Source organism: Lissotriton helveticus, chromosome 3_1 (assembly GCF_964261635.1).
Source record: "Lissotriton helveticus chromosome 3_1, aLisHel1.1, whole genome shotgun sequence".
Lineage (NCBI taxonomy): Eukaryota > Metazoa > Chordata > Amphibia > Caudata > Salamandridae > Lissotriton > Lissotriton helveticus.
In genome coordinates, this window is record NC_136061.1 from 583,880,869 (window position 1) to 583,903,825 (window position 22,957).

Sequence of the window (22,957 nt, forward strand, 5' to 3'; positions counted from 1 at the left end):
AAACCTGCTCCTAAAAGAATTAACCTATTAGCACAATTACCAATTATTTAATAATAATTAACAACCAATTAATAAATAATTAAAAATTACCAAAATTAACAATAAAAGATATTAAATACATAAATATAAATAAATTAAAAATTTTAATTAATTAATTAAAATTAAATTACTTCCCACCCTACTCCCCGATCAACCCACAACCCGCTCCTAAAAAAAAGACACAATTAACATAATTACCAATTTATTAATAATAATTAACAACCAATTAATACATTATTAATAATAAATTAATTAACAATATAAAATGTTAAATACATAAATATTAATTAATAAAAAGTGTTCATTAATTATAATTACATTGCTTCCCACCCTATTCCCCTATAGACCCACAACACGCTACGGAACTAAAACGCTAAATTTTATTAAAATAAAATGTATAACTTCTAAAAATGTAATACATATATTAAAAAACAAATGCAATACTTAAACAAAAAAACACCACATTCATATTAAATACATACTGAAATACATAACACTAACAAAACAATATTTTTAACAACTATGTTTTCACTAACGATATTAATGACTTCGATATTTTTTAAAACGATATTAATGTCTTTGATATTGTTAAAAACGATATTACTTACCTTAGACTCAATATTCTGAACCACGATTTTCTGACAGGCGATATTTTTATATCCCGATATTGTGCACTCGATATTAATGCAAGTAGAAAATACCAACTCGATAAGCTGTCTGTTTACCCATAGCCAGGGGTGTGGGGGTTATCTTCCAGGATTGCACCAGGGACCACGAGGCTATCAGGGGAGTGCCGTAGTACGGGGTCCTGAAAGTACCTGAAGCGCAGGAGAGGTGAATGCATTGTGTGCTGTGTAAAACCCCCTCCCAGTGCAAGCTGTTCCCCTCTCCAAGCGCCAATGAGTTGCTTTAACCAGCTCTATCCAGTACCACAATCCATGTTCTTTGTCTAAACCACCAAAAATTTCTCGGCACACCAGCAAAAGATCAGTGAATTACCCTGCATTTCTGTGATGCAAGTTACAGACACCAGCAGAATACAAGCAGCGCATAACTTAATTTTTAATCTCAATCTTAATCGATTTTAGGAACTAGGAAGTAGCAAGCCACAGTTCGAAGGGGACTGGTCATTGACACAGTATATTGGGTGTTGAGGAGGCCTAGGCCGTAGCCCCTCTGTGGTGGTGCGAAAGCAGCCAGCATTAGGCTGGTGTAGTTTGCACCCCATGGTGAGGGGTCTGCTCCCAGTGCATGCATCTATTCTATCCCCCTAAATTCTACGCACCTCCTTGTGTCCCTCATGAGCTTAATCTCTGTCCTCTTGGAAGAGGTAGTACGTACTGTGGAGCTGCAGTGCAAAGGCTAGAGGGAAGCTAGGCACCGGGCATCTGTGGTTAGGCAGATAAGTGGCCACCTCTGAATATCTGTGATTAGTCATTCTAGGTTATAGGCTTTTTAAGGTGGTTTTTAAAATTGCCTTGTAGGTGCCTTCATTGTGGTCATTTAATCGCGCCCTCAGGCTCAGTCGGCTCCACAGCTAATCACATCAGCTCCCCTAAATTGCTGAAAACTATCTGGCGAAAGAAGTCTCAAGCCCATCTGTCCCTCTTGAAGTCTCACCCTACCGTATTGTCGATGTTTTTAAAAGGTCAGAGGGATAGGAAATATGGAAATAGGGATGCCCATGGTCACAATAAAAGAAGAAGGCCTGGGCATAGTTACAGCCCTCTCGCAGGGCGCAGTACTGCATCAACTCAACATCCCCATACACAACCCAGCACAACAAGTTTCCAAACTCAGTTCATTGACCAACTTCGCTCAGTGGAATCAGCAGAACAAATGGATATGGAGGACGATAAGGCTGTTCCAGAAACAAATGGTGTTGTTCCCAAGTTGAACTTTGAGTCTGTGCTTATGTCACATCCTGTGAGCCCTGTCGCTCCATCTGGCACCTTAAACGTTTAGTCAGTCCAAGGAGTGTTGTCTTCCAAAGAGGTTTCTCAAGCGACTTATAATGAGACTCGTGGGGTTGTCTGTAGCTTTGACCCCGTGATTTGGAGAACTTTTCTTTGCCGGACATTGCTAATCATATGGAAAACAAATTGAGTTTTAGTAGGCTAATTTAAAAGTGTTAGTTGTCCCAGAAACGGCGTTGAACCTGTCTTTGAACTGTTCTGTCAATCGTCCTCCATTTCCAGCTTTGTGTGGTAGTGCACCTTCCTCAAGTATATCATTTCTAGGGCCATCGGACCAGATGAAATTAGATGTGTCTCCAAGTGCAGGTGCACAATGCCTCATGGCAATTATCAAATGAGGGTACTAATAGGAATGGTGGTGGGAGTGCCAGTTCTGAGATTCTTTCCTCAATTTTGGCCTTACCTGATAAATCAATTACTAACTCTGATCATGTGTTAGATGCGTTGTCCACGATTGTAAGGGGGGTGCAGCACCTTACTTCAGCTGGTACTTATCTAAGGAAGGAAGAAATGGGTATTGAAATCTCAGGCGTCCCAAACTAATAAAGTGACACCATATGGGGTGGTAAAATGGGAATTAAAGTGAGTACCTATGGTGGCCCGGTGGCTTCTTCTATTGGGCACTTAGGAGATATCCCCAAGGTCCATAATATATCCTCTATCCCCCCCTCCCCCCCAATCAGATACTGTGGACCATCGCTTTGCTGCTCAAGGGGAGTGTGTAAAAGAACCTGTACTCAAGAATTCTCCACCGATTTTCTCGATTTTAGAAAAGTACGCCTCGGGATACAGTTTCACAAAATGACCCTCCCATTGTTAATCTCTCAAGGGTTAAGACAAGGTCGACGAAGGGACGTTGTGGAGGAAACTCACTGCAATGGGGATCCCCCTGCATTTGGTCAGGCTTATTATTGCATTGAACTTCTCTACTTGGACCCAGCTCCTGATGGGAGGGAAGTAGTGTTTATCGTGTAAAGTAGAAACCCATTATAGGGTTGAAGCAAGGGCTATTAGCACCTCTTCTTTTCTCCCTTTATATCAACAACTTGCCTAGTTGGGTGGGGCATTTCAAGGGGGACCCACCAAAGTTAGGAACAATGAAACTTGGTTGCCTACTGTATGCAGATGATGCCATTCTATTAGATTTAACCCCGATAGGTTCACAGAGAAATCTGAATAAGTTAGGCAACTATGCCAATGATTACTTACTAAAAATAAACATTTCCAATAGTAAAATTGTGTATTTTAGGGGATGTCGGGTTAGGAAAAATTTGCACTGGCCTTTGGGGAAAGATAAGCTAGAAAAAGTGAAGTTGTACCCGTATTTAGGTTGAATTTTCTCAAACAACTGCTCTAGCAGTGATCATATTACTCACTGAAGAAGTAAGGCAATATCTCAGGCCTCTGCAATTGGCAGGCTATATAAATGTTGCAGACAAAGACACTTTGCTCATGTTTTAGCTGTTTATAAGATTAAAATTCCGCCGTCACTTAGTTACGCATGCGATTCAGTGGCTGAGCAGCATTGGGATTTTTTCGAGAATGTGGAAGGACGTATTTTGTGTCAAATATGTAACATGAGCCATGCAGTTGTTCCAGCGGCCCTCTTGCTTGAATTCGGGATTCTCTCGACCAACGTGTTTGCTATGGCAGCTAGCCCAAGGTGCGGTAATAGTATATTGAATAGTGATGTGGGTTCCATATGGGCTGCCCTAAAACGGGAAATCTTTCTTTGCTTGAAGGGAAAAAGCACTGCTTTCAGAAGATATGAGAAAGCACTAGTCACGTTTGGAATTGGGCCAACTGAAGCAGGCCCTCTTCCAAAGCACGCTTTGAAACCTTTAATTAAAAAACAATCTAAAGTTAAAGAGATATTGTACTGTGTTCTCGGCACAATAGGAATGATATAATAGTGGAGAGTAGCAGGTGCAGAAAAACACAGTCATATGTTTTATGGAACCTTCCCCATGGAGTGCGTAGAACCATCATGCTTTTAAGGTTGAATTTGCTCCCCTTACGAATTATAACAGGAGCATGAGAAGAATTATCCAGGGAAGATAGCCTCTGTGACCTTTGTGGAAACCAAGGGCAAGATTGAAACACTGATATATACAATTGGCAGTAGCAGTCCCTACAGGGACAAACCACACCTCAAAATGAAAAGCAAATCTAGCTGTTCAATGGTATTAGCGTGGATATTTAGACAATAATATAAGAGGAATGGGGTGCTGAAATAACTAATGACACCAACTACCAAATGGTGCTGATGGCAAGTCAAAAGAATATGAACATAAACAATTGAAAAATACAGTTACAGCACTCCCTTAGTTAGTCACAATCAATTTCACTAGAACATATCCTTAATGAAGAAACATAACACAACAATATATGTCAACGTTTTGTAGTTGTAAGGCGAGTAAAGCGTGTCCAAATAACAAACAGGTTCTCAAGGATTCTCCACAACAGATGAAAACAGGTCTCCTTTATTTGTACACGAAAAAATTCCCAGCAATTTATCGAAGCCAACATGTGTTTCGTCTGTACAATGTCAGTATTCAGACTTTTTCAAGGCAAGATAGACAATCGAGTCTGGGTTCCACGTCACATAGCGTTTTATAAGTAGGTGGTGTCCAAGTGAAGAGAGCAAAATAGTCTAAAAGATCATGAAGTAGTTGGCAAATCAGCCAAACTAACAAATACGTGGCAAATAGCTGGTATCTGATTGTAGTAGAGCGAACACCATCACAAGTCGTGGCCCCAACCGGGACACTGTAACCCTGCACGTAGTACCCAGGCACACTACCAGGTACGCGTCAATTGAAAGTATATACTGCAAAGAGCTGCCAGACCTTGATTAGTCGGTCCCCTAAAACGCCAGAGTAATAAAACCTCACACCGTCCGTGTAACGATCCGCGTTTTTCTGAAGATTTAAACCCTGTGTTATTTGTCTGTCCCTTATTAAACCCATTAAGACGCTGACTGTTAGGACCAGTGTTCTATATAATCAGTTCGGCAGTGGAGCCTGGAACTGTCTTGTAGCCCCCTCCCCCTGAATCAGCATGTTCCAAATTTTTTATATATTTTAATCAATTTTTAAACATTTTCTAGATAGGATTACCATACTGTTTTTAGTTCTGGTCATGTTGAATAAAGGTTCTTCAGTTTATTAAAATGTGCACAATATAAACTTTATGTATTAAGAAGTGCATTGTTGAAATTGTTATAGGAATCAAAACGCCTGATGCTGAGTGCACTGAATTACACTGATGTACTGTAATAGTTTGGTACAATTCTTTCATTGTAAGTTACATATTGGCCAGGTATCGCATCTTTCCTAAACACTTTATCGGACATGCACTTCTCAAATACTTCCATTTTACGTGGAGTGTTGTTTTATCCTGATTGTTGCTGCTATGTATTGTGTTCTGTATAAAATTGATTGTGGGACTATTGTATTTTCAGTTCTGGAATGCATTTTACATTGTTAATGAATAATTGTAAAGAGTTGTTATTTGTAGTTTTCTGTGTAGTTTTTATGTAGAACTCCTTGACGTTCCAAATCATAATAAAATAATTGATTAACTGATTGTGGGATGACCCTGAGGGGGGCTTCTCCTCTTATTTCTGAAGTGGACCTTAAGAGGAATTTTAAGCAGCTAAAACTAAGTACTCTAATGACAAGGCCAGCCCGAGGCTCTTAGACAAGATTACTTTTACAGCTGAAAAATTATTACATAGCAGAGCAGTTTTTAGATGAAATAGAACCTGCCTTGGCTAGGAAGCTTTGTGTGCAGTTTAGATATGGGACCTTGCCACTCTGTTCATACACTATGAATTGGGCGCGCTCTGCAAGAGCATTAGAGCAGGCTTGCCCATCCTGTGGAACAGCCACGGAATCAGAGGTACATGCCCTCTTAGGCTACATTTAGGGGGTAGTTAGGATGGCGAGCGGATCGCCACCACCGGCCCAGCAGTGGCGATCCACCCGCCATCCCAACCCGATTTACCCCCGCCATATTATGATGGCGGGGGAAACGTGGCGGACGCAAAGTGCGTCTGCCGCTTTTTCGCCGGTCAGCAATTGTTTCGATTGCTGGCCGGGCGGAACTGGCCCTCAATATGGTGGTGGTGCAAATTAGGATGCATGGGCTTAAAGGCCTTTGCATGGCGGCGAAGGTGGCAGGCACCCCGCGGTTGTATGCAGCACCCGCCGCAATGTCAAATATGCGGAATGCGGCCGCCACAGGTGGCGGTCGCATTCTTACCAGTGGTGCAGGACCGCCGCACATCTGGCAGCCGGGCCCAACACTGCAAGGATGCCATCCTAATAGGCCCCTTCGTTCTTAACCAGTTATCGGTAGAGAGGCCGAGGTTGAGTCCCTACACTGCTAGCTGTTTACCATAAATGGTACATTATGCACTTTATTAGAATGGAGTATTAGGCACCCACAAAATTGCCCCATCTTCTTGTTTGTATTGTATTCCATGGCCGAGCCACTGTAGGATTAATTGTTTATTAAAGTTGGCACAACACATGGTATATTATAGTTGGCACACAACATATTTTTTGATGATGGAATCTTAGATACCTATAACTGACCTCAATTGTTATACGTTTTGTGTTTTATAGCCGAAAGCCGCTTTTGATTTTATTATTGTGTAATGTATAATTTTATTTGTGTTCTCTTAGTAATAATTGACTGCTCTTAATGATTGTGTATATTTTTTAGTGATGATCTTGTAATGTTTTATTGATTTTAATGATTTTATTTGTTTTTTCATGGTGTTCCACCTAAATAAAGAGTATTGACTGACTGACATATAGGGGCCGATTCCGATTCGGGAAAAAAAGCGTCCGTCCGAATCGTATCCGGAGCCCTCTCCGTACGAATCGTACACGTCCGTCCGAATCGCGTAGTAAGATCCGTATCTCGTCAATCCGACTGAATCGTCGCGAACCGTACGAATTGCAAGGCTGAAACCGTATGACACGGACCCTCACAGTGAACCGTACGATTCGTAAACATGCCGTACGACCCGACGAGTACCATCCGGACTGGGGTATGAGGACGCGATTTGTGCGGTCCATGTCAGGTAAGGGCGATTCGTACAGACAACCACACAATCACATACAAACCGTACGGTGCGTACACCCCATGATCGCAGGGGTACAGTGTATACCCTGCGATCATGGGGTGTACGCACTGTACCCCATGATCACAGGGTGTACGCTCCGTATACCCTGCGCTCATGAGGTACGATGCGTACACCCCATGATCGTGGGGGGTACACACCATACCCCTGCAGACAGAGGGGGCCGTTCCGTACCTGTTTTGAGGCATACTCTGCTTCTCCGGGCGTTTTGGGCTCCCGTAAAAAAAAGCATTGTACGGTTCGTACCCGACACAAATCGTATTTGCTGGGTCGGGAAAACCTGCTTCGAACCGTACAGATGTCGCGTACAGCTGGTTCCGAGGGAGAATCGTGCGGAGATTAGAGTCGTGCGGTCTTTTTACGATTCGTATGAAGTCCTGCTCCTGGTACTTCATCGTACTTCATCGTACATACGGGGAGGTTGCAGGGTACGATTCGTACGGGAAAAACGCTCCGTACGGATATTTGGAGTGTTTTTTCCCGAATCGGAATCGGCCCCATAATGTATATAGGAGTTGATCCCAATTGAATGGGGAATATATATATATGGATCTATTTTTCCTAGTCATATTAGGTGTAGAATTTCTCATTCCATGGGTATTAACACCCCCTTTTATCACTTGCTTTTAGCAGGTAGTAAATAGCAGAAGAATGTGGGACGGAGAAGGGGGGCTTTCAGGAGAGAGGTCAGGCTATGAGATGACAGGGGTGAGGGGTCCATGTCATTCTCCCACCCTGTGGTAGGAAGGGCTGGGAGTGGCCAGATGGTGCTTGTACCCGCACTCCCTCCCTGCCCTACTAGTGATTTCACCAGATGGATTTTCTGGTGTGGGTTTTGCATTGCCATTTTCTGCTTGAGGTAAGCCTGCACTGCTGTTTCTCTTAGTACCAATTCAGTAAGTCCTACGGACAATGCTCAATTTGTAAAACAATAAGGGGACATTATGATGGCATGCGGATTGCCACCGCCTGACTGGCGGTGGTGATCCACATGCCATAACTCCCCGCCTGACCGCCATTTACCCCCCCGCCATATTACCATGGCGGGAGGTACCACGGCGGACGGAAAGACCATCCGTCGCTTTTCCGCCGGCAGGCAATCGTCACGATTGCCTGCTGGGCGGAAAAGGTCCACAATATGGTGGCAGTGTCTGCCTGATGAGTGCGGTGGGCATGCCTTTCCATGGGCATGCCTTTCCATGGTGGAGACTCCGCCATGGAAAGGCATGCAGAGAATGACTGTGGGGGCCCATTGGGGGCCCCCAGGTGGGTGGGTGGCTGCACACGGGGGTACCTGTTGTACCCCCTTCATTACCATACACATGGTGGCAGGCACTGTGCGGTGCCTGTTACATTGTGCATTGCAATGCACAACATGCCCCTTTAACATTGCGGTGGGTGCTGTCTACAGCGCCGCCCGCCGCAATGTGAAAGGCAAGAATGCGCCTGTCAGTGTGGCAGGTGCATCCTAATTTGCCTTGTGGGACCACCGCTCCTCTGGTGGTCGGTCCCATTTTCCATTGCTGCCCACCATCGTAATGGGACCCTGATGGCACGGGATTACCAGTCCAGTTAATCATACTCAACTGGACCCATAAACATTCACACTTTGAACCGGTAATCCTGCTTCAACTTCCTGTCTATCAGAATTGTATTCACTTTTAGGACTTATACCTGTACACCATGACTTACCAAATCCTTGTCACCTGTGCTCTAAGTCCTAAGGATCAAGGGGGTTAGAATAATAGGTAGCAATTTGACATTTACCTTAATGGAGATAAACACAGACTCTGGAGAAGTTTAAATACTTTATCTATGCAAAATGTTGATGAGTCAGAGGCAACAATAGTGTGACCAGATATTTTACAAGTATGAAAATAACTATTAAAACATAAAGTTTGCAAGAATTTAAGGTAACATCTTTAGACATTGGTACCTGGGAAGGGTGAGAAAGGGAAACGGCACAAGGATTATATTTACATAGAATGGTGTGAAGACCAACCCTCGTCACGGGCTGGGACAAGAGAAGGGCTCCCGACTAATCAGGTGTAGGACAGGTGCAGATCAGAACAGGTAACCTCTGCTAGTGCAATGCCAGCGTCACACCCCTCTCTACGGCTACTCTCGGACCTCGACTCTTCCTCAGCAAAACTCCTGATTTTTCTGTCAGAGTGCTCGACCAGCACTCTGCTCTCGATTCTCCTTTAGCATACGTTGGGTCAGTGACAGGTCTGTGACAAGTCAGACAATCTAACTAACTAAGCCTACATTAGTTATACCATTTCCAGGGCATCTACCACCCACTAAATGTTGCATGCAAATTCTATGTGTTCCCTTCATTTGATTGGTCAGAAAGACAAGGAGAGGTCATCACACCATACTAAGATGAGATCATTTCAATTCAATATAGTTTATCAATGTTCCCGCCCTTAATTTACTTTCCCATGATTTTAATCCACCCAGCAATACTTGTTTCAAATCATATACATTGTATTTAATACAGTTCATATTTCTTCCTCTTGTGGGGTCAGACGGTCAGTTTCCCAGGAACATCACCAGTAAGATGGGTTTGGGCAGATATTCAATGACATGGAATCCAAGGCTCTTTGTGCTTGATCGCGCATGCCCAAGAATTTTCAAAATGGAGTCTGTAGCACCCCTCCGTCCCAAATACTAGCTATCAGCAAAGTTAAAGGAAGACACATTAGAATACAAAAATAAATGAATGCACTGATACCACTTATTTCTACTCTATCCCCATTACTTTATTTTAACTATAGCATTAATAGTTAAGCAGAACATACAAGTTTTAGTTCGAGCAGGAGCATGTGCATTAGTATGTGAAACATGAAGCGGTCATCTTTGCCACTAGTGCGCAGCTGCAAAAAATTCCCACCAAAGCGAAAGATACGTCACACCACGTAAATGTGGCAGACGCATGCGCAGAAAAGTTCCCACATTTTCGGCGGCCATTTTAAGACACTCGGGTTACTGTTAGCAAAAGCACATTGACAAGCTTCCCCTTGATACTATAAATGTCGTGTAATGCAATTATTAGTGGAACAAAACATGTTGATTAATTAGTTACGTTATTTCGAGAGGGCTGAATCCATGCAAGTTTCTGTACGTATGAAATCTTGCTCCATCAACCCTATGTGTTCATGTTTAAAGTTTTGCTCAGAAACCCACTGCTAGTGCTTCTGTAGATCGGGATGCCGACTCCCAAGCGTGCGCTGTCTTGATTCCATCTAATGCCGCTTTCATCTATCACGGACACTCTCTGCCATCTTCATCTCACTCTTGCAAGCTCTTTTTCATCCCAGCTTTCTGCCTTCCAAACGCAAAATGTTGGCTTTATCGGTGCGTGTTTTGTACTTAAGTTACTTACCCCTTTGTGATTAAAGCAGTCTCCTCATCGAAAGGAAACATTTAGTAGTACATACCAGTGAAAGAGACGAGAAATCATATCACTTCAGTCATTTAAAGATTAGGGTCGTTGACGATGCGCCTTTAATTAAACGCAAGTAGTAAACAGTTGATTTTCAGTACACATGGGTTGTCGGGGTCTGACTGGATTTAGTGGACTCCTTCCTGCTTATTCCGGGCCACGCGCATCGGCGAGGCAAGCGGCGCGAGCGTGCTGCGGACAGTTCCATCTTCTCCCTTCAAATCCTGCCATAAATCCCGCCGTAATGAGGTTCTGACATTCTCGGGCTGACATCAAATGTGCTGCTGCTGAGCAGGGCCGCAGATAATCGAGGATTAGGGCCGGCTGCTGTGTGTGCATCCCACAGATACTGCAAGTTCCAGTTCAAGACCATCGCGAAATAAATGTACTCTTAGCAATTTTAGCTGAACCTTAAATTGCTGTCGCAAAAAAGATGTCACTCTTCTTTGCCGTGACAAGTCCCCTCGCGGGAGAAGATTCTGGGGTTTGTTTGTGCTTGGGGAGAGTAAGGGCTTGGGGGTGCAGCCGATTTGGGGAGGGTTTTGACTTTTGGATCGAGCTTTTTGGTAGGGGGGGGGGGAGCGAGCTCCAGTAAGTAAGTAAGTGGGTGTTTTTGAGCTACCAATATGAGATAAGGTGACAGCGTGGCTGGTAGCGTAGGCAGTGCCAACATTTTGTAGAATTTTGGGAAGTTAGTTGTCAAGTTTTAGGAGGTTGTGTAGTTGTTGGAGAGAATGGTGGATCCTAGGATTGAAGAATCCATCCGCCTGCCGAAAGAAGCAGGTCAGCAGCACCTGCCCTCGAGCAGCGTGGAGGATGAAAACAGACCCATAGCCAGGGATATTTGTTTTGGGGGGCATGGCCCCCAGTAAAGACACGAAGGGAATGGGATTGGCTATGTGCACAGGGGAGTGAAGTTATAGAACCAACATATCATGGCCTAAATATCATGTGTTCAATATATTGTCCTAAATATTGTTTACGAAAATATCGCAACATTAGAGTTCATATTATAAAGTAAAAGTTGTCAATTTAATAGGGTGTATGTATATGGAGTGCATGGAGCTTTGTGAACTGTTACAGATGAGATAACCAATATGTGATAATAGATACACCGTACCCCTTATCCTAAAGTGGATAGTTCAACAGACGAATGCAGTATATTTCCAATTAGTGCATATCATAGATGCAAAAGCAAAAATATAGTTGCTGTCAAACGTGGTATATTGTCAATTGGGCCCACATGTAAATGCATTTCATTACTATGATTAATCACTTGTAGATTTTATTTCACTTCGAAGAACCAATAGTGTGGTTTGTTATCAGTTCCATGTAGCTAATGGATGTCCCCCTGTCTTGGGAGCTGATATAGTCGATATGTGATATATGTTAAGAAATATAGACGTGTAATGTAACTTGAATATCATTGCTCTCCGTCATGCATTTCATTTAGCTATGATTTTTCTGCGGAAAGGAAGATGTGGTCAGTTTTTGACAGTATGGAAATTCACTATACACCTCGAGCGCCTAAATATTGATTTAGGAGTTCAAATTCAATTTTGCTGAACAAAAAGGTATGAATATGCATTTGTAAATTTATGTAATCTCTTCACATAGGTGTTGAGAAGGCATTCCAATGCAGCAATACCTTGGAAATCTTTTGTACAGCCACAAACATTTGTTCAACACATTCCCATCCTCCTGTAATCCTATAAAGTACTGAATCTGTTCCTGTGTATCCTTTATTAAAAACAACAAAGTAACTAAATTGCAGTTCTGCATAAATACGAGGAGGCTAAGGGCGAAATGGAACAGTGTAGTACCAGCTCATCTTCCTGAAAAAAGGGAAACAGCCCAACCGAAATCTGACTTCAGTTCTTCAGTGCAAGAATTGGTCCTCTTAAACCTGTATGAAAGTGCAGCTCTGCACAGAGACCTCCCCCACTTTATAGGGGCATGTCTGAAAGGGCCCTGAGCAAATTTATACACATCACCCCTACACTGAAGAAACGTCATTAGTTTCCCTTTCACGCCTGCCTAATTTTTCTAAGAATTCGCCTTTCTGAGTACAGGTACAGGTATATGAAACGCATGTGCCAGAGTTGCCAGCACTCTCTGCGCTTAGACACTAGGTGCCAGATGTACGCCGTTCATTTTTACGAGTCGCAAATTGTGACTCGCATTTGCGACTTGCAAAAATGAACATACAACAGTGTCAGAGACACTGTTTGCGATTCCCAATGGGGTCGCACAATGCGAGGCTCATGAATATTAATGTGCCACTCACAATTTGCAACCCCATTGGGAATGGCTGGCCCTCCCAGGGATGGTGTCCTGTTGGGCTCAGCAGACCTCCATGTCTAGAACTGCTTTTCAATAAAGCAGGTTTTTCTTTTAAGTGCAGCCCGTTTTCCTTAAAGGAAAACGGGATGTATTTAAAAAAAAAAAAAAAAATGAAAGGTTTTCGTTTAATTTTTTAAGGGCTGGTAGTGGTGCCTGGGACCACTGCCTGCCCTTAAAAAATATTTTTGGAGCCAGTCACAAAAGGGAAGTGGTCCCCTGGGGACTCCTTCCCATTTGCGACTCCATTACCACCCTCTTGAAGAGGGTGGTAATTTGTGAATGTTTTGCAAGTGCAATGGAGTTTGCAAAACATTGGTACATGGCTTTGAGGTTGCTATTAAGAAGGGAACGCCCCTTCCTAATAGCGAGTCGCTAAATACTATTTTGTGAGTTTCAATTTATTTGTAATTTGCAAAATAGTGTTTGTACATTGGCCACAGGTTTTTAGCATGCGCAAACGGATTGCAAACCTGTTTGTGCATGCTAAATACCGTCGTACATCGGGCCCTATAGGAGCTATCTTGATGAAATCTCCCATAATGCAATTGGAAGGACCAGGAAATGGCGGTTAGCCATGCATCATCCTCAAAACACCGTGCATCATCTACAAGTCCACTAGAAACAAAACCACTAGTGTATCTAGCAGATGATCTAGAAATGTTAAGGGACAATGTCACACCAAAAGCAAAAACATTTGTGAACTTAAAATAAGAAAATGCATGTAAAAGAGACCAGACAAGACCAGAAGACAAGCCATCTCATTTAGGAACAGCTCACCCATTAGCAACTAACCACTTGCGCTCTCCTGCAATTCAGGAAGGGACTGAAGGCACAGCTATTCTCAAAACTTCCATTACACACCCTACTCACTCTTGGTTGCCCATATTCACTATTCCTCACTGTAAATCTTTTCAAGAATGTACTATAGCCCTCCTTTTCAGTGTTCTGTTATTTCCTAGCTGTTTGCACTATTGAAACACCCTCACATATACACAGTGGCAAACCAGGTGAGCAATTCAAAAAGGCAAATGAATGAACGGGAATGAATACTGGTGTTTTCAATCACCAAGTAGAAGGGATTTATCTAAGAAGAGGTTAGATATTGGTTAGGCATTCAGATAAATATTTCCTCTTTTCTTCTACCTCACATTTGATTTAATCAGTAAAGGGTCTAAGGAATACGTGGACCTAAACCCATATCCAAACATCCGTCCTTACGTATTCCATCTGTTCATTTGCTTGACTCCCTTTGTATGCCTGTGTCCCGACTCACTTTATCTATGTTGTGTGGGGCAGAGGATGTGTGCTGAATATTTGTTTGCTGTTTCTTAGTGCTTGTACCCAGTACTGCAATGGTAGGTGGACAGGCATATTATGAATTGGAAAGGTTGGATAAAAAAACATCTCCTTACCTGAAGCCGCTGGGTCAGTTTCTTCATTTCGCTCGTGTGGAAGTAATGAGCAGTGCTGAGCTGATTGAGCTTGGGGAGGAGCCCAATGTCTTCAACTGCGTTAAAAGCAAAGCAGGACTAACGGACTATTTGTATTGACTCTTTTGGTGTATGGCGCTGAAGAAGGCACTACTGCCGAAATGCATTTGTCGAAGCCATTTGTGTGCACCTGAGTAATAAATTGCCTCTGAAAGGAATCCCCTTGGCCTCCGCTACATCTTCTTTTGGGGAAGTAGAGTCTTTGGATATATATATATATATATATACATATATATATATATATATATATATATATATATATATATATATATATATATATATATATATATATATATATATATATATATATATATATATATGTATATATATATATATATTCACTGAAAAAACCATAGGTTATAGACCATATATAGTTAGGAATTAGCATTTACAAAACCTTGAAAATTCACTGAAAAAACCATAGGTTATAGACCATATATAGTTAGGAATTAGCATTTAAAAAACCTTATTTTACTCACACAAAACCATTGAAATTCCATATATAGTTAGTTGCACTAACTATATATCGCGCACCCGCAATCCACTGCTGATGATGTCACATATTACATCATTCATGACATGGTCAGTGACATCACTGATGACATCACTGATGACATCTCAAATGACATCACTGATGACATCACTGATGACATCTCATTTGACATCAATGACCACATCACTGATGATATCATTCATGTGACAATACAATGCATCTCCTCACATTTTAATATAACCTCTGTTACACCCAGTGTTAAATACAGAGTATAATTGTTGAAACCATTGACACACCAATACTAGTTACTACATACGCACTCACTGATTCCTACGTCTACACACACATTCACTCATTCACCCATACAATCATTCATACATACAATCACTCATCTTTACAACACTATCATATGCACTCATACACCTATACAGACAGTCACACTCTGCCACTCATCCATGGAGTTACTCACACACCTAGTCAGTCCTGTAAATAATCAATCACACTTCCATTTTCTTGTCTATACAGTTAAACATAGAGCACCTTACATTTTCAAACATATACTCACACATACTTACTCTCTTATACAATCATTGATACAAGTACACATTGATCTGCACAGAGTCACACACCTCCCAGCCAGCCACACACACACTCAGTCTCCCATACAAATACTTGGACAATCAATCAATAACCCATATAGTTAATCATATAGCTACTGATCAACACATGCAGCAGTTTACAGAACAACAGACATAATGATGCACAAATTAAGACAGTTTAGTCACTAACCCATGCACTCAGTAAGACACATTTAATCACTCACTCATACATTCAGTCATGCACCTACTAAATCCTTCGTCCAGACACTTATACTTCCACTCATTCTTCAATATGTAAGACATATTTTAACTTTACAGAAACATACAGTCACTGGATGTTGTCATCAGTGATGTCATCAGTGATGTCATTTGAGATGTCATCAGTGATGTCATCAGTGATGTCACTGACCATGTCATGAATGATGTAATATGTGACATCATCAGCAGTGGATTGCGGGTGCGCGATATATAGTTAGTGCAACTAACTATATATGGAATTTCAATGGTTTTGTGTGAGTAAAATAAGGTTTTTTAAATGCTAATTCCTAACTATATATGGTCTATAACCTATGGTTTTTTCAGTGAATTTTCAAGGTTTTGTAAATGCTAATTCCTAACTATATATGGTCTATAACCTATGGTTTTTTCAGTGAATTTCAATGGTTGTTTAATAGCAAATATCATAAACTGTCGAATGTCAAGTACGTGGTAAGTAAAAACATTTTCGTGTTTATGCACACTGATCTGCTTTGAATGCTGCTCCCCACCCCTCATTTCTATTAGGAGTACTCTCTCTTTGCAGATAGTGAAGGGTAGTTAACGCAGGCCTTTGCCCCCGTTGTAATCCGTCGTGCCTGCTTCTCTCTCCATTTGATTGATTGTTCTCTTTGGTTCATTCTCTATTTACAAACAAGCACAGAGTCGCAATACTCTGTTTAGTCTTTGCAGATAGCGAAAAATCGTGTAAAAATACAAAAGGAATCGAGCAAAATCAGTAGGCCACTAATGGGATCTCTTTTTGACCTCGCTAAAATAGAAACATTAGGAACAACCTGTTGAAAATAGCAATGTGTATGTACATAAGCGGCGTTCATTTGTGTTCACAGTACCCCTTGTTGATTGTTTGAATCGAGCATTGAATTGTTCGAAGTTGGTGCTCTTAAGGATCTTCTCTGCCTGCAAACGAGGAAGAATAGGAATATTCTCTCTCCCTTTGCAGATAGTGAAGGGTAGGTAACGCAAGCCTTTAACACGTCGTACCTATTTCATTCCTCATTGATTGATTGATTGTCCGAACATTGACTGTTTGGGAATTAGTTCTTTTTGGAAGTATTCCCGGTTTGCAAATAAAGGTAGGAAAATCTTTGCAAGTAGTGAAAGGGTACGTAATGCGGACCTTTCTCCCCCGTTGTAATCTGTCATGCCTATCTACTCCCCACTGATTGATGCACCTGTTTCACCCGGACCATTTACTAGAGATAGGTCATCTGGCCCGACCAGAGAGCACCCCTAGTGAAAAGGACATATGCAAAAATAACGAAGTGATCACTGTATCCTGTTAACAGAAACTTTAGCATGAAACAACCTGGAAAGAAAAGAATAGGAAAACGAAAATCAGTAGGCCACTGATGAACATGAACTTTTATTAAACAACGAACAAAGAAACGATAACATAACGTAATGATAAAACCTATTAATGTCCTAGAAACAAGAAAACGTTAAAATATGCCAGTGGTGAGAGACCAGAAAAACAGTAAGAGAAACCAAATCACCCCTCGCTGTCCCACCGCCTGCCACGCCAAAAAAATCGATAGACTAGGGAAAATGCAAGTCAGTAGAACATCCGCCCCCACTCTGGAAACTACCAAGGTGGGGCAGGGTTGCGGCTACGCCCAGCCGGGAGCAGCCCATATAAGGCGGATCCTGTTGCCACGCCTCGGCCAGGAGATCCTAACGTAGGGTGTAGCCGGAGGAGAGGCCAGGCCAGCGGGACCCGGCCAGGGGATTGCCTTTACAACGCTGAACAGTTGCAGGGGGGGGGAATGTCTCCTCGACCCTCCCCTCTCTCTCCCAGTCCGGCCGCGGTGGCCCTTGACAGTTTCAGGTAGTCCCGCCACATGCTCTTCCGGTCCGGCCACCAACGGTCGGGGGGCCGAGGCCGACGGGATCCGGCTGCAGCCGATAAACCAAGAAACCCGTTCATGGGGCCAGAGCCAGGGGCGTCCGGCCGACATCTACCGGAAGCCCGGCCCGAAGACGGACGGGACACTTCTTCTTTCTTGAATAATGGCTGCGACAACACTGGGGGGGGGATGTCTTGCACATGCCTCCGACCCCCCCCCCTCGTCCTCATCGCCTGGTCCGGCCATAACAAATGTCAAGCGAGACGCCGTGGGGTGCACTGGGAGGGAGAGACGGTGCGAACAGGCCTCTCCCGCCTCCCCAGGTGGAGGCTTCCCACCTGCACCCTCAGCGCTCCAGGCGCCCGGAAAAGGGTTCTTCCACTGTAGCCATGCTGCAACGTCTCGCCCGGCAGGGTGGAGCCCGTCCGCTCATTTGACCCCGCGATCGCCAGTAGCTACCGAACTCTGGCGGTCGACCTGGCAAGAGCGGGCCCAGCATAAAGAAATGGCCCGGTCACTGGTTGACTCCACCACCGTAGTCCTCCACGACCTTGAAGATTCTAGAGGAGCCGCGGGAGTCTCCGACCCCCGATGGGGAATGACTGCCATGATCGCCCGTGGAGTGACGAAACTGTATCCGCGGGACGTCGGCGCTCCCATGCTGGCGCCAGCCTCACTTTGAATTACTAGAATCCTGCAGACCTCAGTTCCGGTGAAAGCACAGTGTGACCCGGTAGGAAAAATTGTTGCACCCCCTCCCCTTTTTGACTGATAGTTCAAACCACCGATCCTTTCCTTTGCCCTTTTAACGGAACTTTGGACTGCCTCCCCCTCTTTTACATTTTCTAGAGAAAACAAAACATTAACCACTACATTAGCATAGCAGTTGACACCAGAACTGTTTTCAAATTGAAAACCAACAACATCTTCAACAGAATCATTTTTGTTTCTGCTGTGACCCTGCTACAGCACAGGCATTGTCCCCAGCAGTAATTCTGCAATGCCGGTAAGAATAGCTGTGGTGCCTACTGGACTCACTCACCCCCGCGGCGCCCCACGCCGTTATTTGCTGGGCGGCAACTTACTAGACATCACTTTCGTGCCATCTAGATTTCAGCGCGTTCTGCTGCCTTGGAACTATTCGCACAACAGACTGCTACTGACGACCCACCCCCAGGCAACATCTTCTGAATTTTCATAATTTGAAAGAACTAATAACAGGTCCTCATCAGGAATTTCCTCTTCAATCATCTCATCAGGAATTTCCTCATGAAAAGTCTGCAATGATGATTCTTGTAACTCTATGGTCTCCAAACATTCAATAAATTCGCCATCAAGAGATTGATCAAAAAAATCATTCAAGTCATCTCCTCCTTGTGAGAATATTTCATTGTTGGTGCTGTCAATTTCAATAAATGTAGTGGATAATTCAAAAGAAATTGCCAAGGTCTCTTCGTTGTTTAAATGTTTTTACTGTTTTTGTTTTGTTGTATATATTTATATGTTATTAAAGTTTTATATTCCTACTACTTTGTTGGAGTGCTATATATTTTTAATGTGACACATAATTGTAAAAACTTTGATGTACAAAGAGTCATTCCTAGAATCTTCCGCTTCAGGCTCGGTCCCCTCCCCAATCACAATACAGGATGGTTTTCATATAGTAGGAACACGTGTGGTGTGACGGATCTCATCGGGTGTGGGCCTTGATCTACTATAACTCCTTTGAAGAGGGGTGATTCTTTACAGCTGGAGCCATAAACTACATCTGCAGGGCTAGCTGATAGTCTGGACAATCGGACACAGAGGAAGAGGAGTGTCAGAGGGTGCGGTAGTGAATAGGGCGAAAGGGAGGTGTCGGGCGGGCACAGAGTGTGATTTTCAGGGAAGAGCAGCGCAGATGGGGGGAGGTTTATTGCCGATGCATAAGACAGAGAGCGGGGGTGACCAGTGCCTGGGGAAGATGCTTGCGAGGGTGGGGAGCCATGCTCCGAATCGACAGCGTGCAGAGAGTGGGTCTGCTCAAGGCATCTAAAATGGCTGCTGTGCACGACAAAAGTGTGGCATTTCAAAAAAGGCAAGATGGCGCAGACAATGTTTTTCAACACTTCCTCATTTCCTTCCAATCGAACGTTAACAGACGTTGGTGCATATTACCAAAGTTAAGCGATATTTATCGCTAACGATGCTTACCAACGAATTTTTTTACCGCTAAGCATCGTCTGAAATTATCGAAGATAAACCTTGCTATTATCAAGGTTTATCGCAAATGCGATAATAAACGGCCGCAATGCATGAATATCGCTAAAAAGTCAGCGATATTCATGCATTACCGAGCTAATGCTCTTAGCCATGTTATCCACCTCCCATTGGATAACATGGCTAAGAACTGCTCAGGGCAGGTGTTACTTTTTGGAGATATTCGCGCTTAGCGCGAATATCTCCAAAAGTTGGTAATAGGAGATAGATATCTTGCATGTTGTAATGCAAATTATTGTGGTATATGGAACTCATACCATAATCTCTCAGGAAAGCAGAAACTGATCCTTTTGGGACCGCCTAAAAAGACCTGGGGGTGAGGGGTACTCTACTTTGCCCCCTTTTCACGTTCCGAACTATTTTATTTTACTCTCTTCTGTAATTACACAAAATAGCAGCAATAAGATGCATCGGAGACACACAGTGAGAGAAAGGAGGCCGGAGATGAAGAAGAGATGTCAAATACACATTGGAGATAATATAGTGGCAGAAGGGAAGTAAATATGAGTAAACTTACCATGTAACATAAAAATGTTGCACTCTATACTATAAGTCTCATTTTATACTACAATCACTTCGCTACAACCTTATAAATTAAAAATAAAAATGAATAATGTCTCAAACAATTTTTGATTTCTAAATATAAATTTATTCTTCAGAATTTTCTAAATTTGAAAGAACTAGTACCATGTCCTCATCAGCAATTTCCTCATGAAAAGTCTGCAATGATAATTCTTCTAACTCTATGGCCTCCAAACATTCGATAAATTCGCCATCAAGAGATTGATCAAAAAAATCATTCAAGTCATCTCCTCCTTGTGACAATATTTCATTATTGGTGCTGTCAATTTCAATCAATGTAGTAGAATCATTCAAGTCATCTCCTCCTTGTGACAATATTTCATTATTGGTGCTCTCCATTTCAATCAATGTAGTGGAATCATTCAAGTCATCTCCTTGTGACAATATTTCATTATTGGTGCTGTCCATTTCAATCAATCTAATGGAATCATACAAGTCATCTCCTCCTTGTGACAATATTTCATTATTGGTGCTCTCAATTTCAATCAATGTAGTCGACAATTCAAAAGAAATTGCCACGGTCTCTTCATTGTGAGCCATTTTATTTTGAAATTGCTTGCTGTAAATTGCAGAAAAAAATAATCACTTTCATTTATCGTTTTTAGTAATACATAATATAAAACTAACTTTATCAAGTATTTAGTATAACAGAAGGACTGCAAATAAATAACAGAAAACATTTTTCAAATTATCTTCAAGTGTACAACATAGTTCCCCTTACAAAGAAATTGCCACGGTCTCTTCATTGTGAGCCATTTATTTTGAAATTGCTTGCTGTAAATTGCAGAAAAAAATAATCACTTTCATTTATCGTTTTTAGTAATACATAATATAAAACTAACTTTATCAAGTATTTAGTATAACAGAAGGACTGCAAATAAATAACAGAAAACATTTTTCAAATTATCTTCAAGTGTACAACATAGTTCCCCTTACAAATTAACAACTCACCTTTTTAAAAGTAGGAGAAGTGTTAGTACTGTGTAAATCAAACACCAGAAATTCACCACCAACAATTCCTCACAAATGTACCTCAGACAGTAGTATCACAAAATGGCTGTGGTTTCCTCTCATTTGACATATATACATAACCAATTAACTTTCATCACACACAAATACAAAACCAAAGTAACATTTTAATTGGTTCTAAATTTCAACACTTTCAAATGTGTTTTCCCCATGCAATTTTCCATAGGACATTTACATACGTCTACAGCCTGAATGGCTGAACGGAATTACACCAAACTTGGCAAAATGGTACATCAAACCTAAGAGGTCAGGAAGAATCTACTATACCCCCTTATGGTCATTTCCCCCTTCGCTTTGGCCTCCTCTTGTCTCTCAATCCTACCGAGAGACAAGATGGCGGCCGCTACGGACTGTTTGGAATGTTGACAGACGCCGGAGAACCAATCAGCTTCGCAAAGCTCCGTAACACGAAAAGTACTCGAAGCGGAGCGCTGTTACAGATATATATCTTTTTTTGAACGTTAATTTCTCAAAATCCACTGGACCACATATATTGAGACCTAGCAAAGGCACATCGGGCTACCAGTCCCTAATATTTTGCCAAGTTTCGTGCAAATCCATTCAGCCGTTCGATTATTATTATTATTTTTTTTTTTTGCCCCGCGGGGCCCTTTTAAAACCTCCACATCAAACCTAGGGGGTCAGCGAGGATCTACTATGCCCCCTTATGGTCATTTGCCCCTTCGCTTTGGCCTCCTCTTGTCTCTCGATCCTACCGAGAGACAAGATGGCGGCCGCTACGGACTCCCATAGAGAAAAAATCCTAACTATATATACCTACTGGCGACCGCCAGTAGGTATATATAGTTAGGATTTTTTCTCTATGGGATTTTTGAAAATTCTATGTCTAATAACTTTGGCGTTTGTGGACGGAATTGGCTGAAATTTTCAGGAAAATAGCACATTTTGTTTCTGAGCAGCCCCTGAAATTTGGGGGGGGGTTCGTCCAGGGGGGGTCGAGAAAAAAGGGGGGTCCCAAAACGTGTTTTTAACATTGAGTTTTCCATAGGGCGGTTGGCCTCACTTTTAGCCCGAACGGCTGAATGGATTTGCACGAAACTTGGCAAAATTGTAGGGACTGGTAGCCCGATGTGCCTTTTGTAGGTCTCAATATATGTGCTTCAGTGGATTTTGAGAAATTAACGTTCAAAAAAAGATATATATCTGTAACAGCCGACCGGTGAGCGCTCCGGTTCGCGGACTTTTCGCGCAACAGAGCTTTGTGAAGCGAAGCTGATTGGTTCTCCGGCGTCTGTAAACATTCCAAACAGTCCGTAGCGGCCGCCATCTTGTCTCTCGGTAGGATCGAGAGACAAGAGGAGGCCAAAGCGAAGGGGCAAATGACCATAAGGGGGCATAGTAGATCCTCGCTGACCCCCTAGGTTTGATGTGGAGGTTTTAAAAGGGCCCCGCGGGGCAAA

General features: G+C 42.5%; 1 protein-coding gene across 1 annotated transcript in view; it reads right to left on the bottom strand.

Moving 5' to 3' along the window:
* Positions 1–3,797: 3,797 nt before the first annotated feature.
* The window catches only part of LOC144823462 (uncharacterized), a 57,041-nt gene continuing 37,881 nt past the window's right edge, over positions 3,798–22,957 (bottom strand). Inside the window, exons 3-4 of the mRNA XM_078681994.1 lie at positions 14,374–14,468; positions 3,798–3,854 (exon numbers count right to left, since the gene is read on the bottom strand). Coding sequence (XP_078538120.1) covers positions 3,798–3,854; positions 14,374–14,468 — 152 coding nt within the window. The remainder of the gene's footprint in view (positions 3,855–14,373; positions 14,469–22,957) is intronic.